This window comes from Marmota monax, unplaced genomic scaffold (assembly GCF_021218885.2).
Source record: "Marmota monax isolate L192 unplaced genomic scaffold, Marmota_monax_Labrador192_F-V1.1 WCK01_AAM20220418_F8-fsc00211, whole genome shotgun sequence".
Taxonomy (NCBI): domain Eukaryota; kingdom Metazoa; phylum Chordata; class Mammalia; order Rodentia; family Sciuridae; genus Marmota; species Marmota monax.
Genome location: NW_026694080.1, coordinates 994,467 through 1,006,756, shown reverse-complemented (window position 1 = coordinate 1,006,756; position 12,290 = coordinate 994,467). Strand labels below are relative to the sequence as shown.

Below are 12,290 nucleotides of genomic sequence, written 5' to 3'. Positions count from 1 at the left end.
TGTACATTAGCAGCCCTCAGTTGGTATCTGTTTTGCCTTTGAGAAAACTGATCCTTAAAGAAGAGAGATCTTTTGCCTGTGACAGTGGTCCTATGAGTGAAGCATTTTTTCACACACTGTAGAAGAGGAGATGGAAAGCCAGCAAAGTTAGATGACTTGTCTACAGTTCCACTCCGTGATTAATGAAGTGGCAGAACCAGAATTTGAACTCGAGTTTTTTATTTTAAAGTCCTTGTTCTTTCTACCCTGATACTTTGCCTTTCCAATATTCTCAATGTGATATATTTGAAATTCTACCCTGCACTGTAATAGAGCAGAGGTAGGCCTGAAGTAAGCCAGACACCATGAATTAAGTGGCCACATGCTTTGCTGATGTCTGGGAAGAATCCCAGGATGGCCGTGACAAGGAGCTGGCTTACTGGGCAGTGTGTCACTGGCATCGCAGTGTAGTGTGGCCCACTGGCGGAACTGAGCTCAGAGCGGAGCAACCCTGCAAGGCCTGTGTTTTAATGTTGCTGACAGAGTGCTTTCCAGGCACCTGATTCAGTGTTCTGGAAAGCTGACCTCCTGAAGTAGGAAAGGGATAATCTAATAAGCTTTCAATACTATCCACACCCCTTTTAATCTTTCAGTATTCTGAAGGTGTATTTGACTTCCTAATTTTATTGATTTCTGGCTATAGGTGGTACAAATATGTCCTACTAGCTAAGGATGCTAATGTGCTGCTTACCTACCATGTTCAAACAGTGCACCGATGTAGGAGTTGGTTTCTTTTGATCTGATTAATATGAACCAGTTTCCCAGGGTCTGCTTGTCCTTGGGAATGCTGATAATTGAGTTTTCAGACTAGCAAGACTGAAGTTAGCCTGGTTGCAGGTGGAGAAAGCCATCATACAAGGCTGTGGGTGAGCCCTTCACCAGAATGCCATGGGGGGCGGGGGGGGGGGGGCAGCTCTCCACATTCCTTACTCTTTGTTTCCTTTGCCTGTTGGGCATGTCTTTGCTTATTAGCAGGTTGAACAGAGTTCCTTACAAATGAAATTTAAACCAGTGTTGATCTTACAATTTATTAATTTTCTCAAAGATTTGATCCTGGAAGAGATGTTCTTTCCCTAGCATTTTATTCTGAGAATTCTTGAACTACAGAAAACTTGAAAGACTTGAATGGTGAATGCCTAGGTGTATCCACAGTGCAGGGCCTGTGTTCTGTAATTGGCATTTGCTATACTTGCTCTATCTCAGCCATCCATTTGCCTGTCGCTCAGTCCACTTAGGAATCCACATTATTTTTTGGTGCATTTCAAAGAAGTTGCAGGGCTGGGCTATGGCTCAGTGGTAGAGTGCTTGATGCACATGTATGAAGCACTGGCTTCGATTCTCAGCACCACATATAAATAAATGAATAAAATTAAGATCCATCAAAGAAGTTGCAGATGTTGGTACTTTTCATCTCCAAATCCTCTAGAGTTTAGTACTTGTTTATATTTTGGGGTTTGGACAAGGGGGATAAAATTTATACAAAGTAAATGCATAAATCATTATCTTCTATTCCATAAGTTTCAGCAAATACATACATTTGTTTAACCTCAATTCTCATCAAGATCCAGAACATTACCGTCACCCCAGAAAGTCTCCTCATGCCCTTTCCAGTCACTTCTTACCCAGCACCCCATCCCTCACACCTTCTCTTTTCTGATATTTTGCCCCTGATAGTTTGCCTATTCTGGAATTAGTACAGTATGTGCTCCTTTTTGTATTATCTGAAGGACTCTAGAGCCTTAAAATGAAGTTTGGGGACTCTCAATTTCATTTATCCAGCTTTTTCCTACTTCGTAAGTTCAGAGGTGAGAAGAGTGGCAAACTGTGGGAAAACTCAAGGCAGCCGATGATATATTTATATTAAGTGTATCAGTTTTTTACAGATCTTAAGTGTGTGTAATCTGGTGCTCTGACTACCCTGCTGTTACAAACAGGTGTTCCCTCTAGCATCTCAGCTCCTGATGGATGAGGACCCTTTTTCCTGACCACAGTGCTGAGGAATTAAATTTGAGTGGAAAATTAGCATGATTTCTTTGGGGTGGTTTTATCCATAGCCAGACTAAAAGTACAGTGCTCTGTAATGAAATTCAGATTGTGAAAGAACAGGACCAAGGGAAGGTTGCTTGGAGGTCATTGATTGTGTAAGAAACACCAAGAGGCAGGTTACCCAGTGCTCCCGGTAAGTGGTGCCTCTCTGAGGGCTGCGTGCTTCCTCCTTGCCCCGCCACACACCCCAAAACAACAAGCCGCTTCCCTAAGAGAAAGTAGATTGTGTAAACTGCACTAGAACCCAGATCCATAATCCTCATTAATCTTTTAGATTCTTGTCCCACTTACTAAAGCCAGTACCTGGCACATAACCCAGAGTTCTGTGGCAAGCAATAATAAAGTTAATTGGAATCTAGGTCTCCCAACTTTTCTCGTCTTTCAGCAGTTTTTGGAGGCTGTTGTGTGGGAACGTCACTTGGCATCCGCTTACTTCCATGTGTTTCCTTTCTGTCATGTTCATGTCATGGCCACCTATTTCCTTTCTGTTAAGTTGCGGATTTGGCCTGAAGCCCTGACCTCTGGCTTAGGAAAGGGCCCGCTGGTAGTTGTAGGGTGTGAGATGCTCTGGGGGAGCAAGAGCCAGGGTCAGGCACTCAGGAGGTGTGGGAGAGATAAAAGGAGGTGGTCTGAAGGGTGCACGGCTTAGGCTGGCACCCAGAAGCCCGCGCCCTTGCCTTTCCTCCCTCTGCCAGTCCAGCCTTGAGCCTTTGTCAGTGAAGGACAAAGCACTTATGAAACAAAATAGCTCTGTCATCTCTTAGCATAGAAGAAAACGGGAGATTGAGAAGGAAAGTGGCAATGGAAAGAGGATCGGAGTGGGGAGAGACAACAATAAATGTGGTATTGGTCTCGTGCCCTCCTGTGATGAGACGAGTTAGGCTGAGGCTGACAGCCAACGCCGTGCAGTTGCTCATGGTTGTGGAGACGCCTGTCTGGTCTGCCTTGGGAAGGATGGCCCTGGGCCCAGGGCAGGGACTATTCATCCCCCTCCACCATCCCATCCTGCCTCCCCCTCATGAAAGCAGTTGACAAGGTTAGAAAATCAGGACAAATAATTTACTTCAATTCATCTTTGTCTTTCCTGAGGCCTTGTGCAATTCAGTCTGGCAGGAGAAGGAAGAAAATAACCCAGAGCCTGGTCAGTGACCCTTTTTCAAAAGTGGAAGCAGAGCCCACGCTAGGCTGAGAGCTTGTCTGCTGCTGAGAGGCGAGGGACAGAGTGGGGAGGAATTCTTAAGAGGTCTCTGCGCAGGGAGTGCAGCCGTCAGCAGTCTGCAGGGTCCCGCACAACTGAAGGAACCAGCAGCGAAGTCATCGATCACGTGTTAAGTGGCAGGAGAGCCTATGAGGCTGAGGAGGTTCAATTCCTCAGCTCCATACTTGGGGACAGGGAATACTGTCCATCAAGGCCATCTGGCAGAGGGGACAGTTGAAAAACAGAGAGGGAAGGAGGACTAGAGAACTCTGGCTGGCCCAGAGTGGGAGTGTGCGCTGCCCCCCGCCCTGCATCACAGCAAAAGGGACCAGTGTGTTGGGGCCTAGCCTAGTGAGAGCATCTGACAAGTGGTTGACTGTCACTGTTTGTCACTGAACACCTCCAGCATGCCAGCTCTGTACAGGGTACATAGGGCAGGATCTAAAAGAAACACTGTATGAAATAGGGGTCTTGCCCTTAAGGGGTCCTTGGTGTCTTTGGGACACACCATTTAAACAATCGGGCCAGGCACTGTGGCGAATGCTGGTAATCCCAGACGCTCAGGAAGCTGAGGCAGAAAGATTGCAAATTCAAGGCCAACCTCAGCAACTTAACAAGACCCTGTCTCAAAATAAAAAAGGACTGGGGATGTGGCTCAGTGATTAAGTGTCCCTGGGTTCAATCCCTGGTACCCACCCCCTGGGTCGGGGAGACAGGGAAAAAGCAGAGCAAGGTTGAGTGGTTGTGGGCCACTAAGGTAATAAACATCTGGGGTGGAAGAGGAGACATAGGTGCCTTCCACTCTGGGGAACAGGCCAAGGAGCCAGAGAGTCCTAGGTACCCACAGCTCCCCAGCAGCAGAAGGAGGGTTGAGAGGAAGTGTCAGATGTCAGGAGCCAACTCAGATGCTGGTAAGTTGCAGCAGCGTCCGTCACCTTTCATATCGCCATTTGCAGAAAGAAAAGCAGGGGGAAGGCAATTCCTTTTCCTTCTTTCTCTCCCTGGGGCCCCAACTTCTAAGACCATTCCGATTCCTGCTGTCTGATATTTGGTCCTTAATGGGAGCCCCGAACACAGCCACCTCTTCTGACTTGGAAGGCAAGTTTCCGCCAAGCTGCACTGAAGCTTTGTTCCTCCAGGGTCCTCCTGGGACTGCCTGTGCCTTGCACACTTCCTGACGCGCAGAAGACTCATCAAAACTTAGGGAAGTTTTTCTTCCCACTCTCCCCACTCCCAGTATTCATTGAAAAGAATAGCACCATCTGAGTGGCCCTGCAGCCAGGTGAGAGGGTGGGGACAGCTGGAAGCCACTCCATGGACAAGCGTACCTCCTGTGTAGCCAGGATCCTGTGGGCCAGCAAGCAGATGTCCGATGGCTCGAGCAGCAATATCTCTAGTGTTGCCTTGTGTTTTTGTTTTTAGCCATTAGGAGAATATGTTTTATGCAGCCCGAGTAGAGGAAGAAAGTCTAAACAGACTCGTCCTGAGTACCTTTTTGAAAATGGAACATTTCTAAGGATATTTTAAATATGAGAGTCCATTATGGTGGTAACTTTCAGGGCCTCATCTTAACCAACACAAATACCCATTTTCTATCATAATTCTTAAGAAGTACAGTATTAAAGCATGGCCATCTCTCCAAAAATAACTTATGCAAACAACAGGGCGAGGGGGACAGTAAGCTGTGCCCTTCCATTCCATTCCACCTGCCTCCGTTCTCCCTGCGAGACAGAACATTTCTGGGAAAGCAGTCTGATCAAATTAGTTTTCAACTGCAGCCTCCGTGGTGAAACTACACCAAGTGTGCGGATCAGAATGGGGTCTGCTGTCTCAGCGCGGTCTTTGGTGGACTGAAAGAGTCAGATGTCTCTCCCAGCTTCGCTCTTCACCACAGCAGGTTCCAGTTGCTAAGGAAGGGGTCCTGGATGACAAGCTGTCCGACTGTCAAGTATCCCTCAGTTCCATGCAAACTAGAATCTTCTCAGCCTGCCCTAGCTACGGCAGGTCACAGAACAGTAGATCACACTTCCTAGTTTGAGTGAAATTGCTCTGACAGTGTCCATTTGCACTTCCCAGCTGGCCTGCAGTCTGGAGCCCCTTGCAGACCCACCAGTGGGTAGGCCAGAGAAACCTATGCTTTGCTGCCCCCTCTGTAGCAGACTTGCAGGTCAGGAAGGAGCAGAGAGAGAAGCAGCAGGATGTTCACCTCTGCACACTCAGATTTCAAAAGGCCTTCTGGCAAAACCTCCAGGGCTGTATAGCCAAGGGATAATGATTAGACAGACCTGCTGGGGCTTTGGGTGTTAAGCGATTTTGATGAAAACAAAAAGCATGGTGTAGGTGACTTGACTTTATTTCAAAGCATACCTTAGAGTCACCCCTCACTTGAGCTCTTTCCACTCTTGGAACTCTGCATGGCCTTGGGGACAACAACATCTATATTGCTGGACTTACATAAATGGAAGTCCCACTTTCTTCCTCCATCATTCATTCCTTCAGTGAGTTGCTTGTCTGTTTTGTGAGAGATTCAGAGGAAATGCCAAATCAAATACATTCCATTCCAACCCTCAGGGTTATGATTCTCCCATTACCATTCCCTTTGGCTTGGAGCAGAGACCCAAAGCCTGGTGGAAGGCCCACTGCCTCCACCACATAGGAAAAAAACTCTTGTCACCTCAAGCATCGTCTTTTTCTATAAATGTTACAGGAAATAAAAAAGAAGGCAAATCAGCAGGTTTTTTTTTTTTTTTTAAGTACCTTTGCCCAGTTTGAAGGCTCTTTGCCCAGTTTGAAGGCTTCTGTAATCTGATTGAGTAACCCAGGCTTTAAGAATTGGCCCTGATGTGTCATTTAGTGCCAGGTTGGACTTACGTGGCTTGGGGAGCAGCTTGGCCTAGAAGAGAAGAGCTGTCTTCGAGTGTCCCTGCCCCTTTCCAGTGGAAGAATGGGTGCCACTGTGTTGAAGTTACAGAAATCTATACAAAGGCCAATGTTACAACAGGCACTTTTTGCACATGGGGGAACTAACTGGATGAGCTAGCAAGCACTCATTTCTGCAGGGCCTTTAGCAAACTAGGGCCTGGGGTAGGAACTGGGATCATATTAACTGCGGCTGACTTCCAGTGCTATGCCTTGAGGACTCTCAAGAAACCCCGGGAGTTGTCCTGCAGATCTGCTTACACATGTGTACAAAGGTGTGTAGAGAACAGCATTCATCGCAGTGCTGTTCAGAATTGAGAGAAGTTTGGAAAATACCCACATATCTGTCAGGTCTTGATCAAAGACATTTTATAGCCATACACCAATGTTGTGGTTCGTCCATCCAAAAAAAATCTTTATGAACTGTGGAAGGAACTCCCAAGCTGTGTCACTAAGTGGAAGAGTGACATGCAGAGTGGTATGTGTGGGGTGTCTGTTGGGCCTGCCGTGTGGGCTGTGCCCTTCTGTCTGTCTATATTTGAGTAGAATAGATCTAGGAGGGTACGGGAGAAACTGGCTACTATGTGGACTGCCTCCAGAGAGAAGATGAAGCAGAGAGAGGAGGGAGACTTCCACAGATTTTCTTTTAGAAAATAAGGATAAATAAAAATATTTTTGAAAACTTAAAAATTCGGTTTTCCTGTGGGGGCAAGATGGTAGAATGAGGTGGATATTATTACGCCTGTGTATGGCTATGATTGCACAAATGGTACGACTCTGCATCATGTACAACCAGAGAAGTGAAAAGTCATGCTCCATTTGTGTAAAAAATAAATTAAATTTAATTAATTTTTTAAAAATTGATTTCCTGATCTAGAGCACCTGAGGACAACAGAGGGGAGTGGGACGCAAACTAACTTTTTGTTGAGCAACACTTGGGCTGTCTGGCCGCACACTTGACATACACAGTATCTTTCAACGCATGCCACACCATATGGGAGGCAGTGACAGTCCCTGTTTATACATTTAAATCTGAGACTTTGGGAGGGTGACGGCACTTGCCTGTCTGTCTGGGTTGCTCCCTTGTGCTGTAGCTCCTGAAATGGGCACGACAGAGGAAGTAATGCCTTGGGCTGGCCATGCTCTTCAAGGGGCAGTGCAGACCTTACCTGGGCCTCCCTGCACCCCCGCTTCTGATGTCTGCCTCTGAGCTGCTGGGCCAGGAAGGAGAGCCACACCTCCAGTTGGCTCTTGGAGTCAGATGTGTTTGCTTCCCTGGGCTTTTGCTGAGCTCCAGGGTGGGGATGGCAATCTGAGTTAACCAGCAGTCAGGTGACTGAGCCAGCGGTCATTTCTGTGGCTAGAGGAAAATACCTCCCGAGCTCCTGGCTGCAGGGGGAGAGGTGGTGCCTGCTGTCTGCTCTTCGGCTGGGTGTCAGATGTGCCTCCTCGTCTGCCAGCTGGAGGCTGGCTGGAGAGTTGTTGTTCTGATTGTCAGACCCAGGCTCCTTACTTGCACTTAAAGGAAAAAGCATCCAAGCCCTGGTACAAAAGGTCCTCTTGTCATTTCTTTGGAAAAAGCAGTGAATGAGCTCATTATCACTGCAGCCCAAATAGGAAGAGGAGGAGAAGAGAAGGTGGCTCCTCTCACTGTCTAGTCATGCGCCTGGCCAGGTTTCCTGGGATGGGAAGCTTGGATCTGACCCAGAGTGACCAAAGCCAGATGGCTGGGACAGGTGGTCCATATAGGGGGTGGTGCTTAGGAGACTTGGATGCGTTGAGAACCTTTCTCTGCTGTGGTCCAGAAGAAGAGCAAGTGTCTGTGTCCCTTCTCCCCTTGTTGCAGTTCTCTGTCCACGACTGCTAGCCTCCAGGCTGCCTGCCTGCCCTTGGCTTCCAAGAGGTCCCCATATGCAGGTGCTCTGCTGGTGTCATCTCTAGACGTGTGGTCCACACCTCAGAGCTGAAAGCCATGTAATATCAATGATATGTTGGGTGCTCGCGATTTGCCAGGCTCTCCTCTAGTCTTGGGGTGTAGCATAGAACAGAGCTGGCACTGTCAGTGAATTTAAATTCTAGCATGAGCAGTGAAATGTGCCAGGTCTGGCCTGCTATTGCACTTCTCCCCAGTCTGTTCCAAGGCATGTATGATCACAAATGCCCCTAAATGGAGGCTTGTTGGTGTTTCTAGCAGTGGAGACCAGATTGCTCTGAAGGGAGTGAAGTGGGGACAGTTCTCCACACCTTCTTGGTGGGCCAGAGAAGAGCTTTTCTAGATCCAAGCAGCAGAGAGTTCTGATACCTTGCAGGTTGGTACTGGAACTGGAAACATCTGAAAGAGCCCGGAGTGCAGCCTGAGTGACATTGACGGTGAGCTGGCCACAGTGAATCCAAGCCTGACTACCTCTCTTTGTTCCTCTTCCTCTGTTTCAGATTGAGAAAATCATGAGCTCTATTGGAGAAGGGATCGACTTTTCTCAGGAACAGCAGAAGATCTCAGGTACCGTATCCCACACTATTGTCCAGCAGGATTTGACTTCTGGCTCTTTGGGGCTCAGGTTTTCCCTCTGACATAGACAGGCATTTAGCGTGGGAGAGGGGCAGCTGCAGACTACATCATGCTCTTGCAGTTCAGAACCCCCGCCCCCCCCCCACACACACACACACATACACCCCGTGTCAGGACAGCCCATCATGTTTCCTACCATGGGAGATGTGGCTCCTCCAGCATATTGGGGAAAGTGTACATATTGAATTTTAGGCACCTATTAAGAAATATTTTGTGTGTGTGTGTGTGTGTGTATGTGTGTGTGGTACTGGGGATTGAACCCAGAGCCTTGTGCATTCGAGGCAAGCACTCTACCAACTGAGCTGTATCCCCAGCCAAGAAAAAAATTTTTAATAAACAATTATCACTCCTCCTTTTTCAAATGTGACTTTGTTGGATTCAGCTGGAGTGCGCCTCAGTGCTGGTCTTTCAGGCTCCCAAGGTGGCTGTGGTACAGCTCATGAGCGCAAGGCCCACGCTGGTGTCATTCAAGCCAGCGGCACAGCTCAGGGCCAGTCCAGTGTTTGTTTGTGTTTTTTTTTTTCCAACGTTGTCAGCATGTGTTGGACTATCTGGAGGTGACTTTGCTGTTTCTCCCTATGTCTGTTTCTATTTTCTGGTTTATTTAGTCTCTTACCAAGTGTACCCCAAGTCCCTACTATTTAGTCATTCTTTTCATATCCGAGGCATTGGGTTGAGGTCTGTCTCTGTTTCCCATATGAAATGGAACTGTGGAGCTGGGGAGCTGAATTCCCTTGATGACAGGGTCATGCCATGTCTCTTTCCCAGGGAGGAGATGTTCTTAAAGTGCTTCTCAGAGCAGCTCTCAGCCCCTCCCCCAGCATCCGCACAGATGTCCTGGCACCAGGGCTCTTGGGCTAAATGCAGCCTGGGAGGAGCCTGGTTTCTCCCCTGACTGGTGAACAGGCCTCTGCACTGGATGTGGGGACTTCTTGCTCACTTCGGGGCTTCTTCCAGGATTAACCTGGCAGCATTGAGCGGGACTGCCTATTCCTCCGTGGACCTCTGTGGCCCTGGGTGGGTTGGGGGGGATGACACACGATACATGTGAACATCAGGGACCAAGAAGCTGCTGGGGTTGTGGGCTTGAGGGGAGAGCCTGGGCTCTGGAGCCCCACGTCCCTGGGTTCACATCCTGCCTCTAGATACATAAGCCTCTTGGCAAGTCACCTAATCTCACGAGCTATGTCTCCCCACCTACAACTGATTTGTTATTTTTGTTATTTTTTATATTTTGCAGTACTGGGGATTTAACTCAGGGATACTCTCCACAGAACGACACCACCAGTAATTTTTGTTTTTTATTTTGAGACAGTGTTTTTGCTAAGTTGCCCAAGCTGACCTTGAACTTGCAATCCTCCTACCTCAGATTCCTGAGTCTCTGGGCTTATAGGTCCATAGCACCACACCCAGCTTACAGCCTCATAGATTTGTGGTAGTTGTAAGATATACAACTACTTGAGCAAAAGAGGTAGTCAGTAAATAGTAATTATGCCCATTTTCCCCCCATGAAATCGCTACTTATTCACATTGAGAAACCTAGAGAACAGGGCATCTACTCTTCTGGCTTGGCTCCCTCCCCTGTTTTTCAGTCTTGGTCCTGGAGCTATCCCCCCTCCAGCTGCCTTGTTTCCCTGGGCTCAGACAGGGCTGGCCGGGGTTTGGCCCATCTTTGTCAGTCTTACGCTGGAGTCCACAGAGGTGACTCTTCTGGCTAAGAGCTTGTGGGTTCATTTCCAGGCAATTGCTTATACTCCGTCAAGTGATGTCACTCTGCTGTAGTGTGCAGGCTTTTCCAAGGGTCAAGTGTTTGATGTGAATAAATGTTCAGGATTGAGACAAACACCGAAGCCACTTTCAAAGCTGTGCTTTGGAGATAGTCAGGGATGGATTCAAGAGCATCCAGTTCAGTTGAGACTACCTTCTGCTCTCCCATACTCCTTTGTGTCCAAGGAACACAGCTGAAATCACCTCATGTGCTTGAGAGCTTTCAGTCAGGAGCTAGGGCAGCACAAAGGCCTTGTCCTCAGAAGGGCTAGCATTGAGCTCCTCCTTACCATCCGGCCCCACCCACCAGTTCTTGCCTTCATGAGCATGAATGGTGAGAGGCATTCTGTCTGTACCACAGGGTGTCTAGACCCCAACACAGTCTTGTTTCAGTGTTCATTGTGGAGTCCTGAGCCATCCTCCAAACCCCAGCCTAGGGAATTCAAGAGCGGGCATATGCAGGTGACCATCTGAACAGAGGGCTCATCCAGCCATGCTACAGAACCCTAGACCACAGCATCTGCACTGCTGCCAGGCCAAGAAACAGAGAGGCTGGCCAGTCTGCCTGTGAACTCCCAGTGATAGATCGGGGGAACTGTCCCCCGAAGCCTTAGAGAGCACTGTCCTTCAGCTCAGACCAAAGCATAATTACTGTTTATTTTGAATGGACAGTTGTCCTTGGGTTTCAGATTGAGAGAAACCGAGGCTCTGGGCCTGGAAGCCTGGGAGGGACACTCCAGTAGGCACTCCTAGACCAAGCATGAACTGCTCAGGGCAGCCAGCTTTGCAGAGGGTCCTCCCGGAAGGGTGAGACCATAGCATTGGAGTCACAGTCCTGTTTGGGGGTCCAGGGAGCCCTGGGTTACCAGCACTGAGCTAGTTACCCAAATCCCCAACAATCTTGTTTTACAACTAATCCCTCTGCCAACTCCCAGGAGTCCAGGAGGGTAAACCTTGGCTACACTGGCTTCTCTGACCAGAGATCTGCTCTGTCAAGCGAGAAGAGAACTGCTCAGCTCTCTTGTGTGAAAGCCAGCCCCTTTCACTGTTGAGTAGCTCTTAAGTGCAGGATCCTTCTGGGGCCTGATCTCCCTGGACACAAAGTCCTTTCTTCACCAGTGCCTACCTACAGCCTGTTGGGATACAGGTACCTGCTCCCAACATATTTAGGGGGGTGATGTGTTGCCCTGCACACATGACCTTCTTTGTCCCTCCCCAGCAGTACTCGGGTTTGCCTGCTCCCCACTTGGCCTTGGCCATTCCCGTTTCTTGCTCTCTTCCTCCAGACTGCATGAGTGGCTCTGGGTGTGGTACCTCTCTCCTGGACTCTAACGGGCCTCGGGAAAAGTCTGTCCCCACGTTGTTTGGCATGCTCACCTGAGGAACATCAGGGGCAGTGGCCTTGTTTCATTGCCCATTTTTGTGATGAGAAGCACAGTCCTTTCTGAAGTGGCAAGTGGGCGACGGGGGTCACTTACCTATAGACTATGCCTTTGGGCCACTGTCATTCCTCTGTCCCTTCTCTTGGCTGTCTTATGGACTATCTGCCAAAGCTACACGAATGATCCCTCTCTCTTCTCCCTAATACGCAGTTGCAGCCCCTTGAGCTGGAGGTGAAGTTGTGCCCTCTCCCCCTTAGGTTTGCATTGGCACCACCAGCATCGGCTGTCATCTCGCTCTGATGCTGGTGGTGCTGCTGTCTCCTTCTCCCTCGGCAGCAGCAGCAGCAGCAGCTTCTGCTCTGATGTCCGA

The 12,290-nt window shown here is 48.7% G+C and overlaps 1 protein-coding gene across 10 annotated transcripts in view; it reads left to right on the top strand.

Moving 5' to 3' along the window:
• Anks1a (ankyrin repeat and sterile alpha motif domain containing 1A) overlaps positions 1-12,290 on the top strand; it is a 182,303-nt gene that overhangs the window by 140,702 nt on the left and 29,311 nt on the right. For all 10 annotated transcript variants that reach the window (XM_046464574.1, XM_046464577.1, XM_058585585.1 and 7 more), the window contains one exon: positions 8,636-8,702. In XM_046464574.1, coding sequence (XP_046320530.1) covers positions 8,636-8,702 — 67 coding nt within the window. The remainder of the gene's footprint in view (positions 1-8,635; positions 8,703-12,290) is intronic.